We start from the raw sequence: 23,588 nt of genomic DNA on the forward strand, positions 1-23,588 counted from the left end.
GGCGGGGCGGGGGAGGCTTCTCTCTAATTCATATTGCCTGTGCGCCTCTCCTTTAGGATAAGGAGAAGAAGAAGAAGGAGAGTATCTTGGATCTCTCCAAGTACATCGACAAAACGATCCGAGTGAAATTCCAGGGTGGGAGAGAAGGTGAGCCAGGGCTCGGCCCCGAGCCGGAGATGCGGCCTGGGCCTCTGCAGCATGAGGTTTATTTTGCATTTTGGCGTTTTTTCTCGCTCTTTGTTTGTGTCCTGTGTGATCGTTGCTGTCTTTCGAGGAAGGATGATGAGTTTTATTCGTTACTGTTTGATGCTACCGGTGTGAAGCTTGTCTCCTTCAGCTTTTCCGTTAATCCTCTGGCTGCAGTTTTATCTCTGTGTTTCACCCGTGCACCTTTCTTTCATTTTCTTTTATTGGTTGCCTTCAACTGCCTTGTTTCTTTTGACTGTTTTTTTCTCATTACAACGGTGCGCTTAAAGCAGCAAAGAAACCTTTATGGGTGTTACGATTAATATACCAGTCATCTCTTAATGTACTAAATGTGCCTGGAGCTCACAGATTGTTTCCATATACTTCGTCATGGCTTTTCATCCCCTTCGAGGCTTTCGTGTCGTCATTCCCCTCCAGCCCCTCACCCCTTTCTTGCTCCCTTGCCGTACCTGCAGCTCTCCATCTCCATCCTGCAGACCCCTCGTTTGTCTGAAAGTTAACAGCATGCTACGTGGGAGATGCTTGGCAGAAGCTTTTGCAAAGCAAGCTTGCTTTGCTTTTAAAAATCTCTTTTAAAAACTGTACTAGGACCTGTTGCTTATGAGGTTTTGGAAGTTAGTTGGGCTCCTTACTGATAAATGTGGGTTTTGGAGGGGGGTTTTTGGGCAGTTGACAATTCCATTGAATCCATTTGTTTAGATTTCCTTCTCAGAAAACTCATGCCAAGTTCCTTTACGATCTTCGTGTAACACCTGCAATTGTGGGAATCTCTTCTTAGATTTGGGCTGTTAGTAGGGATAGTAATGTTGGTAATCAACAAGTGCTTTTCAAACTAGGAATGATTCTGTGTGGTCTTGCAGTTTATTTTGTGACCAGCATTGTGGAATCATGTTCTAGTTTAGGACAAAGTGCTTGACTGTCTGCAGTGCACTCCTGTGGAGGCAGTGCTTATGCTAAAGAGATTATATTCCAGGAGGGCACCTGGAAAATGGGAAATCTGAGGAAAGTTCTTCAAAATATTGCAGTCTTACCTCATTTTTTGCTATATCCCTTTGCTAGTGGTATTTATTTGGTTTGGGCTTAGCTTCATTTTTTTTGGTGATGTGACTTGTATTGATTTGTTAAGATGAAATATTCTTTAAATGCCCATGAAATTGGCTGAAAACAAAAATGTCGATGTCCTGAAGAGCATTTTGAAGAATTGGTGAAAAAGCCCGTAAGCTTCAATTGGCACAACACAAACTGGGTTCTTGTGCATTTGCATGTGATAGAGGGCACTCTTTAATACCTCTGGTCTCATTTGCTTGATAGTCTTGACTGAAGGAGGAACAGAGCCAGAGAACTGAACGTGTTTTTTCACACGATCTTGTATACCTGGTTTTGGTCTCTAATCATTGTTTTGTGTGTGGTCTTCAATAGCAAGTGGTGTCCTGAAGGGATTTGACCCTCTTCTGAACCTTGTGCTTGATGGTACCATTGAATATATGCGAGGTAAGTAATGCAGTCTCTGCGTAAAACTTTTAAAATTTGTTTTCCCCCTAAGAATGATTTTCTTAACAGAAATCATACAGATCTGTGAGTGAATAACCAAAAACTGCAAGTTGACATCATCCAAACTGAGACATGTTCATGATAACTAAGTTGTAAAGGAAGGGATAAGATAACAGCAGTTAGGTTAAGCATGTTCCCTGTGGTAGAAGGTTCTTGGTAGTCCTTGCTTGAGCTCCTCTATAAATCCTTTGCTGCTTGCGTCCTCTGAAGTGTGAACGTAGTAGGGTGTCTCTTCAGATAAAGCAGTTGCCTTTGCTTTTGTTTATACTGCTCAAGGGTTGCTGATTTGCTCAAAGCAGGAAAAGCATCTCAGCAAGAACTAGTATCTTAGTGTCTTAAACTCTACTGTAAGTGCCATCTTTGCCTCTCTGTGGAACTAAAGCCTTCTGTAGCTGCTTAGAGCTAATAGAGCTGTAGGGTTTTTTCTTATTTGTTTCTCTTTCCCATCCAAGGATAAATATTCTCATTTCCCTTTCTCTTCTCTGAAACAACATTTATCTTGATAGACACAATTTTTAACAAGTATTCTCTTGCCTGCTTACAAGGGAAGTACCTGAAGCTTTAATTTTGCTCTTAGAAGGGAGTTTTAAAAGATGAGTGTAGTGCATTTTTATTGAATATATTGACATCCCCTGGAGGGTAGAATTGGCTATTGCTGTGTTAAGTGCCCGTCCTCCTCCATAGCCTGGTTTGGCTTGGTCTGGGAATGGACCAGTGCATTGCATACTTAATGTATTCCAAAGTCAGGGTCGTCTTCTGATTCACATTGTTCCCAAAATGTTTGTCTAAAATGGCATTTGAAAGGGGATCAGGAGCTTTTCCAGTCACCTGTATGTATGCTTTTGGTTAGATGAATCAAAGACCTTTGAATTTTTTTAAAGATACGTGTTTTCCCTCACATACATAGTGAAGTTCATTATTGCTCGCTGTGGCATGTGCTATTTCTGAAAATTAATAAATCGGTAATGCCTTGAAGGCATCAGATATTACTGCTGCATCCTCTTTATAGTCCATGTATTCAATATAACAATGCAGAAATGCCTGGAAAAAACCTGTATGACTGTGCCTTTTGAAGTGGGTGGAATTTGGTTTCTTTTCCTCATGTTGCCATTGTAACTGTGAATCTCTGCTTTTCAGATCCAGATGATCAATACAAATTAACAGAAGACACACGTCAGCTGGGACTTGTGGTCTGCAGAGGGACTTCAGTGGTTCTTATTTGTCCACAGGATGGAATGGAAGCTATTCCAAACCCTTTCATTCAGCAGCAAGATGGCTAATGCTTTCTTTGGATTGTCTCTGAAGACTTCAAGGGTGCAAATCATCAGAGAAAACTATGAGTGTGTGAGAAGCTTCCTGTTTTGGAGGAGGAGTTTGAATGTGTATTTGGTAGTGTGAAAGAACAGTCAACATTTTTTTATTTTTGTGACTTTCCATAAATGATGAGAGGATGGGGTGTGGTATGTAAGAAGTAAGTTCTGATTCCTGCCACCCCCGCCAAATAAATGTGTAACTACATTGTTTAGAGCCGACAGAAGAGAATATGTTGTCATGGAATTGTCTGAGACCCTCTTGATCTTTGAGTTTTGAAACAACCACATAAAATTAGTAAAGAATGCCCTCAATATTGGTTATATTGTTTACATTTTTAAATACATTTAAAATGTATTTAATCTAAATTAATCTAAAGCCTAAATACATTAGAACTTGTTTTCTTCCTCTCAGATGTCAGTACTCAGCTGGGAAGCATTGTGTTGTAGTCTTCCTGCTGTTGAGTTCAGTCTCCTGCCTGCTTGCTCCAGTGCATGCAGGAAAATTACTTTCCTTGTACAGTACCTTGTCATCACCTTTACAAGCTGTGGAGCCAAGAAGTTCTTTCCTAACACTTGTTCCGGATCTTGTGGGCTGTGATCTGTGCGTCAGAGTGCTCCCACATTTCTGCAGCAGAAGTGGAGACTTAACTTTTAGGGTGATTCTTGGCTGAGTGACATGAACCTTATGGAAGTATCTATTTGATACTTGGAATTTTAGGGGAAGAATATTTAAGATCCTAATGTTCAGTTGTAGGCAGTGTCTGGAAATACTGCATATCTTTTTATATTGTAGCTATCCACTTGTGGTTATGCTTGTTATAACTTGATTTGTAAGTAAGCATTTTTATTTCTTTTATACTGCAGAAACAGCAAGATTTGAGGACCTTTGAGTGAATAAATACAAATTAATCTGTTCCTAAATGTCCTGTTTTTCAGTCTGCAAAAGTGCTCTATAGCTGACATTGCAGTTCTCCACAGTTGTAAATGGAATTTGTTCAGGAGGTGTGTACATAGAGCAAAATTGGAAGGAACCAGATCAGAAGCTGTGTTCCACTCAAGACAGAAAATTGGTGAGGAATGACTGAGGGCATCTGTCCCTCAATGAGGACTTGTGCATTTCTGTTAAGCATTTTAAAGCCTGACTAGGAGTTACGTGCCCCTAGCCTGCATATTACATGTTTCTGCCACCTGCTTTTCCTGAGGACCCTTTGCGAGGAGGCTGTGGCAGAGCAAATTGTTTTGGTGGCAGCAGCAGTCTTGTTCCTAGAGGTTGTCAAGAAAACATGCCAAGGACAGATTGTATTGGCTGTTCACTTTGGCAACAGCATTGTGCTCCCATTCAGAGCCTCTCCTGGGTCAGCTCTGACATAGATGGGAACTTGAAGTAAATAAATTCCGGTTCAGTATATCTGGCTTTTCCAGGAGGCTGTGAAACTAGAGACCTATGTCTGTGTAAACTCAAGTGCTTCTGGATTTTAATCTCCCAGGGGTTTGTTATTGGAGCTCTTCAGAGTCATGTTCCTTCCAACATTTTTTTTTTTTCTGACACTACCACACTTGTTCTCCATGCAGTGGCTCAATTCAAAAGAGGCTTCTTATTTAGTGTTTGGAGCAGAACTTGCTCGCCATCAGCCTGAGCAGTCTTGAACTGTCCCTCAGGTGGGAGTGAGTGCTGGTTGTCAATACCAATAACATGCTGCAGCATCTCTGCACTCTTGTTTTCCAAGTGTAGCATCAGAAACTTGTGTTGGGAGCTCTTGAGTGGGTTCCACACTCTGGGTGCATAGAAAGGGGACAGAGGTCTGACTGAAGTCATGTCTTGAGTGCACAAACTGGAGAGGGGCATGTTTTCAGCATTTCCTGCTCTGTTAAGGGGTTGCTCAGTCTCCATTGCGTGATGCGTGGCTGTCCTTTTGTGCAGTGCAGACTTGTGGGTTGTATTTGGGAATCAAGTACCTGAAAAGAAGAATGGAAATGATAAGGGACAAACTTTATAGCAGGGCCTGTTGTGACAGGGCAAGGTGTAATGGTTTTAAACTGAAAGGGGATGGATTTGGACTAGATATAAGGAAGAAATGTTTTACAATAAGGGTGGTGGAACACTGGCACAGGCTACCCAGAGAGGTGGTAGATGCCCCCAGATCTCTGGAAACATTCCAGGCCAGGTTGGACGGGGCTCTGAGCAACCTGCTCGAGTTGAAGATGTCCCTGCTCGTGGCAGGGGGTTGGACTAGAGGAGCTTTAAAGGTCCCTTCCAACCCAAACTATTCTGTGATTCTGTAGCTGAATTTTAAGTATGTATATGCTTTTCTGTTGGAGTTAATTCCTAAATCTGACTCTTTATTAAACCCATTTCTAACAGCAGTTTCACAGAAGTATCTTCCAGAAATGCAGGAGGGAACTCTAGAGGAAAAAAAGTGTTCTCAACCCAGGTAGTGGAGTTCAGCAAGCAGAATTGCTAAGAGATGGGACTGAGTCTTGCTGGGATGGGCTCTTTGGGATAAGGGGCACTACTTCAAGGCCACTGTGCAAATCTCTCCCTTTAATAGCTTGGTCTAACCACTTTGGAAAAATTCCCTATGTGGAATCAGTGAGCTGTTGCTTGTACTGTGACTATTTATGTCCTGCATCGAGATTGAGGGGGACTGAATATGTGACAGCTATCTGGGTTTGAATGGGGGCTCATTCCTTCCCCCCATCTCTTATTAAAGTATAAATATATACTAAATGCTGTGAGTAATCTGGAATTTGATATTAAACTTGAACTGATGAATGCTGTGGCATTGGGGAAATCAGGGTTTAAGTTTCAAGCTTTCCTAGTTTTGATTTGCAGGAGTGAAAAGTGTTGTAATGGACACTTTTTTAGAAATGGGTTCAGTGTTCTACAACTTCTGTGTATTTAGTACTTAGGAAGGTTTTGGTTGTTTGTCCTCATTGTAGTCCAGACTCTGAGTGGCTCACAGCTCCCCTAATTCACTGTGGTCTTACCTGGGTAAGGTAGGTGCTAATTAAATCTGTGGTTTTTTGGTCATACAGCTTTCCCACTATTCTGCTCTGAAAGCAGCAGCAAAGACTGAAAAGCAAACCAGGAGAGTAGAAAACATACTCTATTTTTAGGACAAGATTGGCTTATCTTGTGTTTATCCCAGCTAGGGGGATAATGTTTCCAGAGACTTCACACGAGTAAAGGCTGCATAAGGGTTGAGTTAATTTTAACTGCCTGGCAGTCAGCAAGCATGGAGCCTGCACAAGAACTCGAGGAGCTGGGATCTCAGACAGAAATGGTCACAGACACAGTTCTTGAGGTTGGAGAAAGACTCTTTCAGGTCAGCCGTAGGGTACTTTCAGTACACAGTCGTTATTTTGAAGCCATGTTTTTTGGGGGGGCAAGAGAGAGCTCTGAATACCACATAGTGATCCGAGGGATCGATGCGGTGCCTTTTCAGGCACTACTTGAGTTCACTCGCACAGCCCAGGTGCTTATAGGTCCAGAAAATGTGATCAGCTTACTGGAAACAGCTGATTTTTTTCAGTTTGACAGGGTGAAACTGTTGTGTGAGAAATTTCTGGAGAGGGAGCTGCATGTTTCCAACTGCCTGGGCTTGATGACCTACTCGCAGCAATTTGCCTTTAGAGAGCTGCACGTGGCTGCCATGAACGTGGCTCTCACTCACTGGGGGGATGTGATGTGCCAGGAAGAATTCAAGGCACTACCCAAAGAAGTGCTGATGCAGCTCCTAAAAAGTGATGACCTCTTCGCTTCACGAGAAGATGTGGTTTTTGACAGTATTATGAGGTGGATCATGGAGGACCCAGCAACGAGAGAGGAAGACTTTCTGGATTTGGTGGGCGAAGTCAGGGTCACTTTTCTGAGTTTGTCCTTCCTCGATACCTTGGTGAAACGCAGCAAGCGCCTTGGAGAGACAGATACCTTTTCCAGACTAATAAAGAAGTTAGACAGCTGTCCTCCACCCAGCTGGCAAAATACGGAACTGTGTCCTAACGCTGGTCGGAGCTATGACACCCTATATGTCCTGGGCGGAAAGCATGAAAAGGAACAGCAAGAATTATTTCTCTTTCAACCTAAAACAGGGACTTGGCAGGCTTGCTCTCCCCTGCAGCGCAGGAACCTCACCCAGTATGCAGTGGCAGCAGTAGGTAACTCGCAGAACAGTGGGGCTGAGCAGATGCAAAGAGGAGCTGAGGGCTCATATGGGGGGAGTTCAGCTGCTTCTCCTGTAAAACTGCCTTGGTCAGTGTTGCTAAAACCTCATTCGTATTCGTCTTCCTATTCATTCAAAGAGTGGTTTTGTTTTCCTTAGTCCTGGCAGAATGTTAGACGAGGCTGAATATTTCTTTCCATACAGCAGAAAGTATTGAACTCCTTACATCAGCTTTCTCTGGAGTGAGTCTGACGGCTTCACTTTAAGCAGTGTATTTGTTTGGCCTTCTCTTTCAGTGGCGTTTTGACAGGTGGTGAATTCTGGTTTATAGTTGCCGTTAAGTTAAACTTACCCGTGGATGTTGTGAAATTGTCAGGCTTGGAGACTTTGAAGCCAGCTCAATACGATGGCTTCCCATATTTAGATTGGATTTATATTTATGTATTTATGTTGGTGACAGTCCCATTTCACGTGGGAGCTTGGACATGAGATCCCCAGAGGTTCTTTCCAACCACTGTTTCCATGATTCTGTTCAGGAGAAGGAGCAGACTTGGAAGGACTTACTGCATCCTGTAGGCCCAGCCTATATGTGCAGATGAGGAGTCAAATACTGCAAACTGATAGAGAGCAGTAATTTTCTCTGCTCATCTTGCACTTCATCAGTGCAATCTAGAGAGAGATGAGAACCCTAGTTCTCAGGAGCAATTTTCAGCCTTTGTGTAACGGATACTTTTCTCTCCTCTCTTTCCAGGGAGCTTCCTTTTTGTGACGGGAGGATATTTCCGGGATGAGTTTGTGTGGTATAGTGTGGATTGGGTGCTTATCTACAATTGCTTGGACAACAGCTGGCTGGAAGGGCCTGCCATGAAGAAGTCCCGCAATAGCCACTGTGCAGTAGGAGCAGGGCTCTACCTGTACGTCCTTGGAGGGAGCACAGATGAGGGGATAATCCCAGCGGTGGAGCGCATGGCCTTGGTGGAGTCAGAGTGGGAAAGCATGAGTCCTATGGCTCAACCTGTGGAGAGAGGAGATGCGGCCAGCGTGGGAACCAGGATCTACGTGGTCTGTGGCCTGGATGAAAATGGACACGTATATGATGGGGTGCAAAGGCTGAACACAGAGACGGACAGCTGGGATGTCATCTCATTCTCCCCGCTTCCAAGGTAAGAAATAATATTCTGAGACCTGGCAGAAGAAAAAAAAAAAGTTCTAGTGTTGGTCCTGCTCCAAGAAGAGGTTGGGCTGGAGAAATCCAGAAGTCCTACCCACCAACGCTTCTGTGGTTTAAATGGGACTTGATGTGAGGACCAAGGTCACACCGAATATTTCAGGGGCCAGATCTTTCTGTTGATTCTGATCTTCTCTCCCAGGTATGACCTCTGCATCACACCACTGAACGGTGCTCTGTACACCATAGGAGGGGGAGCCTTTCGATTTGATGTGGAGACAGATGAATGGACACAGGTGGATGAGGAATGCTTGACTCAGAAGTTCTTCATGGGGTGCAGCACTGTGAATGGACGAATTTATCTCCTTGGACAGAGGAAGGGGAACAGTGCCCTCCCTGTTGTAGTCCTCTTTGATCCCTACGCTGATACGTGCGAGGTCATAGATAACAAACTCCCTTGCCCCCTTCCTATTCACGGGTGTGTCTCTGTGAGAAGATTTGATACATGGGCATGAGAGATGCCAGATCCAGCATAACTAAACAGTCATGTGCTTTACAGCTGATGGGAGTTAGATCCTGTCAAGTTTAGTCTGTGAAATTTTTTTAATTTGAAAATAAATCTGTTCCTTCATAACTTTCTCTTTTTCCCTGTCTGGTAAATGAACTTGAAGCAAAAGCCACTGAAGCCTTTGCATCTACACAAAGGTTTCAGATCATCACTGGAAATAGCGGTCGGCATTGTTATGGTACATAAACTCCTCAGGGCTGATGCTAAATAAAGGGCTGGTCTGACCTTTGGCCTCTGTGGCTCTCTGTCCTTTGAACAGCTGGCAGAGACGGGAAAGTAATTGCATCAGTATTAGAAAATACTGCAGGAGTGAAATAATAAATCAAATGTGCGTCAAGGGAATCTTCAGCAGGGTGCATGAGCTCTTAGTGCTGTAGGACAGAGCGAAAAAAGAACCCCAGACAAGCACTGCAGTTGGGCCGTACTCAGTATCACTTTAGCCTGAACTAAGCAGGTTTCCCAGGTTATGTAATTACGGCTAAAATTATCTTTATTCCAGGCTGGAGAGCACCACAGAAGGGGGGAGACTCTTCTGGATTTCTGCATTCGGGTATGTGATGATAAGAATTTGCAAATGGGGGCACTGAAAAGTCTTGTTTCAGTTTCCTCAGTCCCCTTTGGGTTCATCGCTGTACAGACCCAGACTAAAACTGAAATGAGGGTGAAGGAGCAGGGACCCGACCGTAGCCTTAATGAAAGACTGTGTATGTGGAAGAGGGTTTGGTGAGCAGAACTGCGGCCTCGGGCCAGCACTAGGGGATGGATCTCCGAGGGTGCTCAGGCTTCCCAGGGATGGAGCGGCTGCCTGGTGAGGCTGCTTGACTGGGCGAGAAGGGGAGGGTGCGCTCCAGGTGTAACCGGTCACCTGTGTTAGCAGAGTCTGTTCTTTGGTGTGGTGCAGCAACACCGAAAGGAAAATCTACTCAAGGGAGTTCCTGAGCTGAGTGAGCATGGTCTGCGGGGAAGGGAAGAAGCCTTAGAAACTGAGAGGTATTGCTTAAAAGCAATCCTACCACTGTGAGAATATGGCAGGAGCTGCTCTGTCCAAGCCTGCAGCTGTGCAGTCCTCTCCGTTCAGGCTGGCTTCTGCTCCCTGACTCTAGTCCATCTCAGCCCCCAGCCGGGCTGTGGCATTGCCAGCTCCGGGAGCCGAGAGCAGAGCTGCTGCCTCCCCTGTGAGCAAGCTGGTGGCACTGAAGGCTGGGCCCGTCCTTTGAGTCTAGTGGCCAGTTGTACTATTGTGCCCTGGATATAAATCCTTCAAAAGCTGAGATTCTCGGGTATCGTTTGGCGCTTGGAAAGAAAGTTTCATCCTTGATGGACACGGTGAAATAATTCCTGGGCAAACCCTTGCAGCAGGTATCCTGGTCTTGCGCTCCCAGCGGAGCACAGCTAGCTGGGGCTAGGCAGCATCCCCCTCAAGGCAGGGGTAGGTGTCTGCTTCTGGCGTTGCCTCCCGCGGGTCTGAACGCAAACGTCCTCCACGGGAGCGCTGGCTCTGTTCCTTCGGCCCTTCTCGTGCATCTTTCCTGACTACGTTTCGCCTTGCACAGGTCAGGTGTGGGAGATGGACCGTGGTTCTTCACAGCGGTCTCTTCTAGTTACACCATCCCTCATCCTCCACCTCTCTGCATTTCCCCCAGTATTTGTATAAAATGTGTCAGACCCCTTGGAAGCATACTCAAAACCCGAGTAGAAAACCTATTTTAAAGAGCGTTTGCAGGTTTCCGTATACTGTTTACATACATACATGCAGCTTTTTCTGTCCTCTGAATTTTCTGAGCCTTTGAATTGGCATTGGTCAGACCTCCAGCAGGTTTCTAAGATTTTCCTACCGATATAAACATATTCTAAGAAACTGCAGCATCATGCAAAAATCCAGGCAAAGTCTTTGGTTGATGTGAAATTCATTTTTACATTGACTTGATTTCTATATACTGCAGAAACTAAAGAACTTATAGTTCTACTATAAATTCTGAAAAATTACATCAGTAATTATTAATATAATTACAATATATTACAAGGTGAAAAGTCATCCAACCCCTAAACTGCCCCATTAACATGTTAGTATTGTAGCACTCTTCTAATTTTGAAAACGAAACCTCAACAAAATGAATACATCCCTGTGAAAAGCTGCCGTTTAGACTAAATTATAATTTCTGGTGGAAAAGCGTGCATTTGGAAGAGCTTCGGCCGCGTTCAGTTTTAGGACCCTTCTCCCCAAGTAGACACGCCGTTAGCAACATCTTTTAGACACACAAGCTATTTTGTACAACTCCTGCAGCGAGCGCAGGTTGTGATCAGTTGGCCAGGCCTCACTTGCAGAAATGGTTTATCCTTCCCCAAAGCCTGGCCGTTTTATTCTATACGACTGAAAACTTATTTGCCGCTTAAGTCGGTGTCTTTGACATGCAAGCCCTTTCCTGAGGGCGATAACTGCTCGTATCTTCTGAAATGCCAAGAGAGTTAAAGCGTCAGCAGTCGCAGTTTATTATCTCGCGAACCTGTGGGAAGCTTTTGAGATAACGGGTTAGGTGTCACACCTTCAGCAGCTTGTTCCACCCCTCTTCCGTTTACAGTGAGACTTTGCCTGGTGGAGGTGTTTTGTTTTTTTTTCCCTGGATAAATGATCGTAAGAGTAAAAGAACGGTTGCGAGAGGAGAAGTGACGAAATCATCTCCTAGAGTGCTTTATAACTGCCTGTAAAAGCTACGGTGAAATTCATTTCCATCTAGAAGTTGGATGATGGAGCCACCTGTGAGCTCGTGTGGCCTCTCCCCCAAGGTCCGATTCGGCATCTCTGCTTTTAAGACTCTGCCCAGCTCTTGGTGTCTCGCAGCAGGACCCGTGTTACATTTAGCTCTTGGGCAGATCCTCTGCTTCGCTCCTCTCGCTTTCCTCAGTGTCGCTTCTGGCGTCTTTTCTTTTCTGTAGGGAAGAAAGACAATGAGCTGCCAAACCTATGTTATGCGAAATAAATTATGCAAAAATTATTCAAAACCTATATTGTAGTATCGCAGGGGGCTAGTCCTGTTTTCAGTCGCAGCGCTGGTGTGTTAACCTGACAGCTAGAGTAAAAACAACACGTGATCGTGTCCTTAAAGCCAGTGGTGCAACTGTCCCTGCACCGGGAGGAGGCCTTCAGCTGCCAGAGGCTGACTTTGCTGTGGCTTCACCTAACTTTTGTCACCTTAATAATGCAACGTCACCGTCTGAAAATAAGTTCTATAACTACATATAGTTATTTTGCACGTTTCCCTTGTGCAGTTTATTACTGTCAAAGCTCTGCAAGTCAGCACGTATTTGCCCGGTGAGCATGCTGACTGTCTCCTCGTTTTGCAGTCATCTGCAAACTTGATGAGAGTAGTTCCATCACTTCCTCTAGAAAAACTGTTTTTCTCTTAATTTAGCTTCAATGAAGGGGCAGTTCAAGGTAAGCTGAAGGCATAACACCAACACTGTGGTGGTTTTGTTGTTTTTTTGTTTTTTTTTTTCCTGGCCACAGATCCCCAAAGCCTTCACAAAACTACTCGGAGCCTGCCAAGATGCCTTCTGCTGCCGTCAGCAAAGCCGGCCAGGGAACTGGCATCTCGGGGGACAAGGTTTCTTCAGTGATCCCTGTGCAGACTCTGCCCTGCATCGAAAGCCTGTGGAACGCACCCAAAACCCAGAGGTGCAAATACACAGCGTGCTGTCTGCCAGGCTTACCTAACTGCTCCTTCCTTACTCTGCTTTGGCCAGACCAGCAGGTTCCCAGTCTCCCACACCACATACTGAGAAGCCGTGAGGAGAAGGGACCATGGGTGGCTCCGGTGTCACCAGGACGCAGCTGCAAACTGTGAGCGAGCCGCTGCTCTGCCCTCTGCGAGCAGGGGTATCCACACAGCTCCCAACACATGAAGTCAGAAGCTCTGGCTGTTGGGCCGTGCCATTTCTCCCACCCCTTCCCTGCAGGAGTCCCCCCAGGATCTCGTGGTCTTTCATGGGGAGTGGTGGCACGGAGGAGACAAAGATTTTTTCATACCGCGCCATGGAGGAGGACACTGAAGATCATCTGGATGATCAGATAGGACCAGAAAATGTGTAACAACTGCAGGATCATCAGGAAAGTGTTGATCAGGCAGCTTAGGAGGAACAACTGGAATTTTGTCACGAAGTAATAGTATGTGCTGTGGGTGAGAGAGGAGGAGAGACAAATCAGGACACGCAAGACTAAACCAGGACATTTACCTTCAGTCTTACAAGGGTCAAGCATCTTTCCGGGCAACTCCTTGGCCCGTGTGAGCCCAGTGCAGAGCTGAGCTGTGCTAGGCCTGCGCCATCAGGCTTCACGCTCTGCCCAGCTCTCACAAAGCATGTCCCACCTCCCGGGGGGCCTGCAGAAACTCTCCTAAAACCATTAACAATGTGAGAGTCTCTGCAGACAGGTTGGTCCCAGGAGCAGCAGGAACAGGTAGCATCTCCCCTAAAATGAGTCTGGAGAGGAGCAATGGACAAAAATTAAACTATAAGGGGACCTGACCACTGGCGCTTAAATAAAAAGGATTATAAATTCATTTTTTAACTGAAGTTTGGGAAGAGTTGAGGGTACGGATGAGCAGTTGGGCAGGGCATTATTTCTGGCAGGAGTCACAGAAACTCTCTATCATCAGTTAGCCGGGGACAGAAAGGAGGAAAGCACGGGTAGAGCAGAGAGCAGTGCAATGCAGGAGAGAAACGATGGACACTAGTACGTGTCCTCCTCTGCAAGTTACCCAGGACATGAAAGCTAAGACCCACTGGAAGCTGGATCCTTGGATAGACACGACATCTGTTTGCTCTGTTCTTGCCTTCCTAGACATCTGCTTCTTGCTGCTGATGCAGGCAGGTGCTGATCTAGATGGACTCTTGGTCTGACCTGGGACATCTCTTGTCTGCTTTGTCCTTACGTTATGATACAGCAGGTTGAGATATTGAAACTTTTTTCCTGCAGTGGCGTCACGGTTATTCTTGTTTCTTTCTCAGGAAAGTTGCCTCAAGCTTTTATTACTTTTCCGAGGGAGCCATTTCACCCCCAGAATCTGGGACTGGTTATGCAAAGTCACGCTCAAAGGCATCCAAACTAAATGGCAGCAGGATCAAAATTTGGAACTCGGCATCTTCAGTGCCGCTACGGAGCCGGGGCAGGAACAGAGGACAGCAGCGCCCGCTTGTCCTTACGTGTGTGTAACATGTCCCATTCAAAAAATTCTGGGTTTAATAAATGAAACGTTTGGTTTTTGAAAGAAAACAGAAAGCTTAGACTGTAATGCAAGTGTCGTGGCATGACCTTCTGGGAAGTTAACTGGGATCAGCTTTTCCAGGTGACTTGGCAGCGGTAAAGGAAGGGGGACAATTTCAGCAGTGGTCAGGGGTGTGTGGGCAAAAGCCGATCTCCACGGCTGGTGCCTGCGGCAGGTATCGCTGCTGATACTCTCCTGGCATCTCGAGCATCCCACCTCCTCAGTCCTGAGCCTGCGCTCATGGCTTGCTGCTTTTACTCCAAACAGGTGACGGGTCACTTTAAGTTACTATGCCATGCTTATGCTAAAAGAACTTTAAGCAGGCCTTTCTTAGTCTGCTAAGGAATTCTGATCAGTACAGTTTGTACCTTCTTTCTCTTGTAGGAATTCGCAACAGAAGGAGGCACCTTCCTGCACAGTGGAAGAGCCACAGCAGGTCTCGAGCGGGAGTAGGGAAGGATTACGCTCAGCCTGTGGTGGGTTGGCTTTCGGAGGATGGAGCAAGACAGTCCTAAAACACTCCCAGTGCCACAGCAGCTCATGAGAGGTCAGCTGCATGTAAACATCTCCTCACAGCATGAGAGACAGTGAGAGTGTGGAGAGGCAGAGGCTGCGTCTCTGGATTAATTTAGTTCATTAAATAATTAATATAGCTAAAACCCTGTTGTTTTTTTTTTTTTTCTTGGGTTCCTCAGTTCCAGTTGGATTAATCTTTGAGTTTACCTGTAGTGCCCTGTTCCCTGCCCTCCCTCCCTCAGCACGGAGGGTCATCTCTCCAGAAGCTCAACTGCACGTAACGCCCATGTTCAGAGAACGTTAAACCATAACTCACGTTAACGGGAAGATGACGAGCCGGGATATGATGAAAACCACAGCGAAAACTATAAAGACTGCTTCACAGACCCGCTTCCATTTCAGGTAATGGAGCATCTTGGCAAGCTGTAGAGAGACAAATGGCCGTATGTGCCATGTGCTTGTGTTCTCCTGGGGGGCTGAGGGATTTCCCATGTCCTGCAAGGGTTACCAGGCCTGTGGGGATGTGTTCCAGCCACTTATTTTTCCCCAAGAGCAGGAAATCTGATACTTCCTAAATGCACTGGCACGATGGAACATTTGTGGCCACTTGTGCGGGCCAACACATCCCCACGTGTCAAGGCACACGCTGCCCAGTGCTGCCCACAGACACCGGCACAGCTCTGCACATCCGGGCGAGGGTAACTCACCTCTAAAATATAATCGGAGGCATCATGGACCAGCATGACTATCATCCCGAACCGTATCAGATTAGCGCAGTAGGAGACAAAGATCAGCGTGATGGTGGCGATGTGGTGGATGATCTGTTCCTTAAAGTCCTGGCGTGAGGAGAGAGATTGTGTGTCAGGCTTACCTCGACCTGGCGGCGCGCGTTCCTGCCTGTTGCTGCCTTACTAAGATGTTGTCAGGTACCTCCACAAGGCCTCAGTGCTCCGCCCCACTGTGCTACAGCTCTCTGATCCCACACGTTCCCAAGCAGAATGAACATCTTTATGCCCAGTTTATGGAAACGCAGATAAATACCAGTGAGGTACGCACGGGTGACAACATGCTAGAAGACATATTTTATAAATTTTCCATGAATCAACCTGCCCTTACGAAGTTCCTTTCTTAACACCCTGTATTTTCCTTCCAGACCCCTCCCCTGAAGAGCTTTCAGTAATGACAGCAGACTGCCCTTGGCCTGGGGCAGGTCCTACCCCCCAGCCATAACAGAGCAGCTCTTCAGCCTCCCCGTGCTGCCCCCGCAGAGGGACCGCTGGGATGGAGATGCTGCAGGAGGTGAATGTGCCTTCTCACGTGCCTCATGTAAAGAAAGGACCTTGCTGGGTGGTTCACGTCTGCGTGAACAAACCTGTGTGTGCAAAAAGGCTGCAAAAAGGGGGATGAGGCGATGACCTCCGAGCGCTCTGTGGTGGGACTGGGAAGGGCGGCGCTGGCCCAGGGAGGATCGCTGCCAGGCAGGGGCTCCTGCTGCTTCTTGGAAGCATTGCACGTGTCCAATAACCGACCTGTCTGCGAAGACTAGTGCAGTGTTGGTGATTGTGATGGAGTTTCTGTGGGTCCTCTGGGACACAGGACGTGCTTTGTGAGAGCTGGGCTGAGCTCATCTCCGGGGAAAATCATGGAGTCTCCGCAGAGAGATGTGATCATCAAATTAAACAACCAAACGAAGCTGAGGTTGAACCTCAGCTTGTGCAGCTGAACTCAGCTCTGTGCAGTTTCCACTGCAGCGTGAGGCGAGGGCAGTGCTGGGTGCTGGGTCCGCGGGTCCCAGGAGGTCACCTCAAACACGCTGCAGAAGCCACACATGCACCTACAGGACCCTCATGGCACCAGGACACAGCCCTCTGGTCCAGGCTACAACCGAGACCAGAGCTGGGAAGGGCCATGATGCCCCTTGGCCAGGCGGGGGGACCCCGTATTGGCCCCCGGTGCTTCCCCCGCCCAGCAGGTGGGAAGGCCACACCGCCCACAAGTGGGACCCAGCACAAGGTGCAGTGGTGGGATACGAGAGCTGCAGGGAGCTCATGTGTTCAGGGGTCTTTGTGGCAGCATGTGTGCCCTGTCCTCCGAACTCCTGGGGGGCTGACAGAGGGAGGGGAAAGCCTCCTGGCAGGGGCCGGCCAAGCCAGCGGGTTGCAGTTGTGCTGCTGTCACTCACCTTCCTCTTCACATCAAAGGGCAGGGTGGCCACCAGCGAGCAGTAGAAGGAGAGCTCCAGCAGGTAGAACCAGTCCAATGCAGATGGGAGAGGCTGCGAGACAAGCAACAGGCAGTGTGACCCCTCCATCGCCCTGGGGGAGCAGAGAGGGGAAGGGTCTTCCCAGGCAAGGCCCCTTCACTCAACGCGCGTTTGGGGAAGCAGGGCTCGGCCGTGCCCGCATTTTCCCGTTCCCTGTGACTGAACTGTTTGCTGATGTGCTGTCAAACCTGGCCCAGATCAGGACCAGCCCTGGCCAGTCTGCAGAGGGACGGAGGGGAGCTGGGGTCTCCCCTCTGCAGGGCGTTGGACACGTCTCATCTCCATCCCCGCTTTGAGAGGTTGAGGGATGTCCCGACTGTCTGGTCCCTTTTGTGGCTGCACACACAGAGCTGCTTCCAGCCGGGCTTGGGTTACAGAGAATCTCATCCAGAGGAGGAGCCTGTTCAGGGCAGAGACTCTCCGTCCACAATCATCTGGAGCACTACGAGGGGCTTGTCCAGAAGACACCAAAGCTGTTTGCCATGGCATGAGGATGAGAGACAACAGGCATCGAAACAAGAGAGGTGGGTGCAAGGAGAAACTTTTCCACCATGAGGGCAGTCAAACAGTGGGACGGGTTGTGTTGTCTCCATCCTTGAGGGTTTTCAAAGCGACTGGAGAAAACCCTGGGTAACCTGCTCTGATCTCGCAGCTGAGTGCTGCAAGACCTTCCGACATGAATTATCCCGTGATCCCATGCACTCGCTGCTCACCTGTTGTGGATATTTCAGCCAGCACACGGTGTGGTCCCAAAACCAGGGCTTCTGTGCAGAGAGAGAGAGTAAAATCTCACAGCCTTTTAATGACACGCACTGACCACGTGAAGAAGTACTTCAGTGTGCCCATGTTAGATCCCACCTGCCTTTGAGCTTTGGAAAAAGTGGTTGGCAGAATGCATTTGTCATCAGTGAACACACAGGGCGTCACGCAGAGGGTCTCAACACGCAGTGGGCAGCGGCCACAGCCAGGACAGGGTCTGGTTTTGGCCGAGATGCAAGGGCTGTCTGTGGGTTATCGGGGGGAATCACTTACACAGTGATCTGAGACAGGGAAAAAACCACGGGGACATCACAGACACCCAGCCAGGTTCACCCAGGGAAAGGGGGACTGTTCTGCTGCACCAGAATTGGGAGTGGTTCTGCTCCGTGCCCCTGAAATTATTGTTCTTTGGCTTTGGACCCGCAGTTATGGCCACACGTGGTCCTTGGATGGGCTCTCTGAAACGGCTCGGGACCACTGGCTTCATCTGCCATGAACAGGGACACTCCACAGCATCACTCTGCTCACGTACTTACATCATACAGGAGACCCAGTGCAGAGAAGAACGAGGTGAAATAGAATGTAAATCTCCAGCTAAAACAGGGAAAAAAAAAAATAATAAAGAAGTATGAGTTCCCCCAGAGTTGGAGCAGCTCCCCAGGCCGTGCCCAGGGCACTGCAAAGCCCGCGGGGGAACCTACGCTTGTCTGGGCAGGGCTGCGCAGAACCTCAGCTCCTTTTGCGCGTGCAGGTGTGTGTTGTTACGGTACCCAGAGCCCACCCAGGCTCTGCCCAAATTCCTGCCCTGCTGCATCAGCGCCGAACAGGATGCAGCACGACTACCAGGACGCCTCTACCCGTCTCCTTTTGTTACGTGGGTGTTTGCAGATCACCTATGCAAATGTTTATATGCCGCAGCCTGTGGAGGGCACCTGATTTTTCCCAGTGACGGCACAGGAATCCCGGGGGTTTTATTAGTTTCCTCAGAAATGCTGCAGTGGGAGGCACTGAGCAAGTTGGGGTTTTTTTTCCGAATATTTTTTTAAAAGCGTAACAACAGGATTCAAGCACTGAATAATTTATTTTTCAGAGGTGGGGGGAGAGTCGACTTTGTGTAGGTACAGCATTAAACCCCAAGCTGAGAACCAAAGTTTAACCTGACTTTCCATCAATACTCCCGGGGACTCCTCTCTCCCTTCTGACTCCAAGTATGGATGAGAGATGCGGGAAGATTTCATACAAGAGAGCAAATAACTTGAGGGAAAGGGATGCTTTCCGGTGTTTTCCAGTTTTACCTCCCTCTGTTCATGGCTTGCACTGCCTACAAACTGCACTTTATGGATTTGTTTTGTGATCCATGGTGAGGATATTTTAAAATTTTAATTTCGTATCATCTTGAGAAGAAGTTCGACACATTTTGCAAACGGCACTGCTGCTCAAAATCCCTCCAGCGTCTGAGATTTAAACCTGACCTCCACCAAGGCCAGTGGACTCTTGTGAGGCAACTTTAACTTTTTAAAGTTGGAAGTGGAAAGGAAGGACGGATGAAGCTGGCAGTGTGCAGGGGTGGGACAAAGTCTCCTTTCGCAGCCACAGCTGGCAGCAGGCTCCCCTGGGAGGGGTCTGGGGCTAAGGACAGGGCAGGGGATGGTGATGGAGTGCAGACCTTGCCGAAGGTCCCCATCACCAGAAGCCTCTGCTGGACACCTACCTGGCCTCGCAGAACTTCTTCATCAGCCCGGGCCGGTCCTGGGCGCGCCGGTGCCGGAACCAGGTTTCCACCTTTCTGACTGGCAGGTCGCTTCGCTTGGCCAGTGAAACCAGGTCCCCCTAGAAAACAGCAGGGCGGCAGGACTCAGCCTCCCTAAGGCTGGCTGCCCCCACGGAAGGGGGAAGAGCTGCGCTCCTGCTGCCGCGGGTCCACGTTGCCCCAAAGAAAACCTTTCTTTGGAAAAAAAAAAAATTAAATTGTACCAGCTCTATTTGCATATGTGAACCCCCAAATCATTTTGGCCATGTTAAAACTGCAATTCAGCCGTGTCGAAATGCAGGTTCAGGGGTAAGCACAGGCTCTCCCCGGTTACATTTTGCCAGCTTACACAATGGGACTCTACGTCTTTGCTAAAAAAGTGTAAATTTTTTTTTCCACCTCTGAAGCGATTTTGACTGATTATCAGCTACAGATAGCAGACTGGAAGAAGATGTTTTATCTTGTGGTGATAAAGAAACAAGCGCATAGTTCACCCAGTAATGTCAGGAAAAGCTTCTGACTGACTGCACGTTCACAGGCTGAAAAGCACAATGTCTAACACGCTCTGGTTTATGCATGAATTCCAAATAAAACTACTCAGCCTTAAGATTTCTAAGCTGTGATTAAAATGAATGTGCAAAAATGAGCTCATGAGCATTTTTTAATTATTCTGACAAAGCTTCATACAAATTTAAGTTTAAAAAAAAAAATTTAAAAAATCAAAATCCATGGATTAGTGTGAGTCATAATCCGGGCTGAAAGAGTTGCGGTGAATGGAGCTAAACCCAGTTGGTGGCCGGTCACAAGTGGTGTTCCCCAGGGCTCAGCGCTGGGGCCAGTCCTGTTTAATAACTTTATCAGTGATCGGGGTGAGGGCATGGAGCGCACCCGCAATCAGCTTGCGGACAACGCCAAGTTGGGCAGGAGCGTTGATCTGCTGGAGAGGTGAAAGGCTCTACGGAGGGATCTGGGCAGGCTGGAGCGATGGGCTGAGGCCAAGTGTATGAGGTTCAGCAAAGCTCAGTGCTGAGCTTGGGTTACAACAACCCCCGACGGTGCTACAGGCTTGGGGAAGAGCGGCTGGAAAGACGCCTGGCAGAGAAGGACCTGGGGGTGTCGGTCCACAGTCGGTTGATTATGGGCCAGCAGTGTGCCCAGGGGGCCAAGGAGGGCAACGGCATCCTGGCTTGTGCCAGCCCTGGCGTGGCCAGCAGGGACAGGGAAGGGATCTGAGCCCTGGGCTCGGCACTGGGGAGGCCGCCCCTCGCTGAGGGGGTTCAGTTCTGGGCCCCTCACCCCAAAAAGGCCATTGAATGACTCGAGCGTGGCCAGAGAAGGGCAACGGAGCTGGGGCAGGGTCTGGAGCACAGGTCTGCTGGGGAGCGGCTGGGGGAACTGAGGGGGTTCAGTCTGGAGAAGAGGAGGCTGAGGGGAGATCCTGGCCCTCTGCAACTCCCTGAAGGAGGGTGTAGCGAGTTGGGTATCAGTCTCTTCTCCCAGGTAACACGTGATGGGGCGAGAGGAAATGCCCTCAAGTTGCGGCAGGGAAGGTTTCGACTGGGTGTTAGGAAAAACGTATTCACTGACAGGGTTGTCGAGCGCTGGAACAGGGTGCTGGGGGAAGCGGTTGGGTCACCACCCCTGGAGGTGTTTGGAAGACTGTAGACGTGGCGCTTAGGGACGGGGTTTAGCGGTGGACTTGGCAGTGCTAGGTTTATGGTTGCTCTCTATGATTTTAAGGGTCTTTTCTGACCTAAATGATTCTGTGATGCTGAAGGACTTGCAGTTCTGCTAAAAATAAAGAGCCTTATCCACAGACTGTACCCACACGGGGTGACGGCTGCATCCTCACCAGAGCCGGCAGCTCTCACACCACCACACGCAGCAGCTCCGGGGGTGCTGAGACCGCGACTGTTGAACATCAGAAGATGCTGAGGTACCTCTGTATAAATATAGATTCATTTTCTTCCCTGGAAGGGTGGTTAGCTCTACCGGCCTTGCCTCTGAGGCTGTTGTGGTTGGGCTGGGGATCTGGACAGGGAGACGGTGTAACTTGTCTGAGCCCTCAGGACACCAGGACACGGGGGACACTCACCTTCTTTGGGGTCCTGCTCAGCTGAACGTAGAAGCCTTCCAGCGTGGCATTGGGCTGAACTTTGGGCCTCCGCTTGTCACTCACACCCAACCTCCTGCCTAAGGGCAGAGCTACGGTTCTGAAAGAGAGTTCAAGCAGGAGAGGGTGTGTGTGCCCACGCTGTGAGCCAGGGTCAGCCAGCAGCACGATCCTGCCCGCGCTGTACCCCGTGCAGGAATGCACCGCACCAGGGGCCCAGCCCTGCCCTGGGTGCTCACACGTCCAGCCCAGGGGGTCCAGCACACCCCGACTACACAGCCCAAGGGGCCCAGTACTGCTCCAGGGGCACACGCAAAGCCTGGTGCCTCTGTCAGGTCAATGCTCTTTCGAGAGAGAGATGCGATGGCACCGAAGTAAAAGTGAGGCATGCAGTGGAGACCACAATAACAACTACAAAGTAAGCAATCTTTAATTCCTCTGCCAAGGCCCTGAGACACCTTGCATTTCTCTCTGTCGGAGTGCATGGTGGTCACCTTTACAACGTTCCCAAGCGGTCCAGCACGTGTTTTCCCCGTGTGCTGTGCCCGCTGGCTGAAGCAGGAGCACAGGGGGATATGCTGGTTCCTGCAGGAAACATCAGCTTTGCAGGAAAGCCCAGCAAGGCTCTAGTGGAAGACACCGGTTTTTAAAAATCTCATTGTTTCTAGGAAGACAAGCAAGTGCAACACCTTTGGGGGAAGACCTGATGACCCCAGAATTAATTCTGGCTCTTCCTACGGCCCGTCTGTCACAGCTTCTCCCCCGGCTGTGCACAGCGGGCAGGAGCCAGCTCTCCAGGGCGATGGGCTAGTGCTGCCCCAGCCCCATCAGAGCACGGGACAAAGCCCCCGTCCCAGCTGAGGGTGTGTTTGCTGAGCACAGCCTTGCTACTTCACCCCCCGCCCCCCTCCCAGCCCGAAGCCCTGCTCTGCCTGGTGGAGAAGCATCTCAGCAGCTCTGCCCACACCAGCACTGCCCTGCTTCAGCTGATCAGCTCCTCTGTGTGAGGGCTGGTCTGGAAAAGGGGCCCAAAGCCCCGAAGGTCTGGGTCCATCTCCCGTGCTGAGCCACGTGGAACTGCTTCGTTTCCACAGGCGAGTCCTGGGGAGGTGCCAGTGGGTCCTCCGGCTCCCCTGGGCAGTAAAATTTCCCTGAGCCAAGTGAATGCCCACAGCTACGGCAACTGGGGGGCATCACCCCGATCCAGCCGTGGCCTCTGGTGCTGGGAGGAGGCAGCAGGGCAGAGCTGGCCAAGGAGGAGCGGTGCGAGCAAAGCGGTGGCACAGTGAGCCCCGGGGACATCCCCTCCTCCTGCCTCTGGGGGCTCACGTTGGGAGCATCCTCTGGGATCAGGCTGAACCCTGGCTCAGCTGGGGGACCCCAACATGGATGTACCTGGCAAATCTGCGTCGCAAGCTCCCGCTTGGCCTCTCTCCAGAGGGACCCTCCACCCGCAGCTGCGGTGTTGTGACTGATTTGTCTTTACACAGCTGCTGGCGCAAGGTTACGTTACAAGTACGGGACAGAGGGAGGGCAGGGCAGAGAGCTGCCACGGGAATACCACATGTCACAAAAAGCAGAGGATTCAGTATTCTCGGGGACAATCCATTTTGTGGTGGTCAGGAAGGAGGTAAGGATGAGTCTGGAGTGACCCTGCAAGACACCACTGGCAAGGAAAACCGGATTTGCTGCACTCACCTTTCAAAGATGCATCGGACAATGATCAAGAGCAGGGCACCAGGGATGCAGAGCAGGAGGTTCTGAGGCTGTGGGTAGTGTACGCCTGCAGACTCCTTCATGTCTTCCCAGGTAGCTCCAGGCGGCAGCCAATATTCATGGTGCCAGAACCCCTCTGATAGTCCCATCCCGGCTGAGAGGATGGGCACAGGGAGCAGAGGCTCTGGGATTCAGCAAGCGGGTAGCAGTGAGGCACAAACCTCTCTCCTAAATCAGGAA

At 49.0% G+C, this 23,588-nt stretch overlaps 3 protein-coding genes across 3 annotated transcripts in view; 2 read left to right on the forward strand and 1 right to left on the reverse strand.

The window, feature by feature from the left end:
* The window catches only part of LSM7 (LSM7 homolog, U6 small nuclear RNA and mRNA degradation associated), a 5,103-nt gene extending 1,117 nt beyond the window's left edge, over positions 1-3,986 (forward strand). Inside the window, exons 2-4 of the mRNA XM_026865143.1 lie at positions 57-147; positions 1,627-1,698; positions 2,896-3,986. Coding sequence (XP_026720944.1) covers positions 57-147; positions 1,627-1,698; positions 2,896-3,038 — 306 coding nt within the window. The 3' untranslated portion in view covers positions 3,039-3,986. The remainder of the gene's footprint in view (positions 1-56; positions 148-1,626; positions 1,699-2,895) is intronic.
* A 1,283-nt stretch (positions 3,987-5,269) lies between these two features.
* On the forward strand, positions 5,270-9,061 carry LOC113489501 (kelch-like protein 23). The gene is made up of 3 exons (XM_026865234.1): positions 5,270-7,229; positions 7,986-8,397; positions 8,605-9,061. Exons 1-3 carry the CDS (start codon positions 6,308-6,310, stop codon positions 8,915-8,917), a joined length of 1,647 nt encoding a protein of 548 aa, XP_026721035.1. The 5' UTR covers positions 5,270-6,307; the 3' UTR covers positions 8,918-9,061.
* Positions 9,062-11,721: 2,660 nt separating this feature from the next.
* On the reverse strand, positions 11,722-23,588 carry LOC113489465 (ceramide synthase 4-like). The gene is made up of 10 exons (XM_026865184.1): positions 23,331-23,588; positions 21,615-21,732; positions 19,481-19,599; positions 18,306-18,363; positions 17,724-17,774; positions 16,930-17,022; positions 15,455-15,583; positions 15,064-15,170; positions 12,995-13,139; positions 11,722-11,898 (listed from the first exon to the last, which is right to left on the reverse strand). The coding sequence occupies exons 1-10, from the start codon at positions 23,495-23,497 to the stop codon at positions 11,827-11,829; spliced, it is 1,059 nt and encodes a 352-aa protein (XP_026720985.1). The 5' UTR covers positions 23,498-23,588; the 3' UTR covers positions 11,722-11,826.

Source organism: Athene cunicularia (assembly GCF_003259725.1).
Source record: "Athene cunicularia isolate RWA chromosome 28 unlocalized genomic scaffold, athCun1 chr28_part2, whole genome shotgun sequence".
NCBI classification, from domain to species: domain Eukaryota; kingdom Metazoa; phylum Chordata; class Aves; order Strigiformes; family Strigidae; genus Athene; species Athene cunicularia.

Excerpts from the sequence above, each read along its gene's own strand:
- LOC113489501 (XM_026865234.1), top strand. The coding sequence starts at position 6,308 with ATGGAGCCTGCACAAGAACTCGAGGAGCTGGGATCTCAGACAGAAATG. Across the intron at positions 7,230-7,985 it reads GTATGCAGTGGCAGCAGTAG|GGAGCTTCCTTTTTGTGACG; the intron begins GTAACTCGCAGA and ends CTCTCTTTCCAG. Across the intron at positions 8,398-8,604 it reads TCATTCTCCCCGCTTCCAAG|GTATGACCTCTGCATCACAC; the intron begins GTAAGAAATAAT and ends CTTCTCTCCCAG.
- LOC113489465 (XM_026865184.1), bottom strand. The coding sequence starts at position 23,497 with ATGGGACTATCAGAGGGGTTCTGGCACCATGAATATTGGCTGCCGCCT. Across the intron at positions 21,733-23,330 it reads GTCCGATGCATCTTTGAAAG|AACCGTAGCTCTGCCCTTAG; the intron begins GTGAGTGCAGCA and ends ACTCTCTTTCAG. Across the intron at positions 13,140-15,063 it reads CTCGTCATCTTCCCGTTAAC|CACATACTATTACTTCGTGA; the intron begins GTGAGTTATGGT and ends TCTCACCCACAG.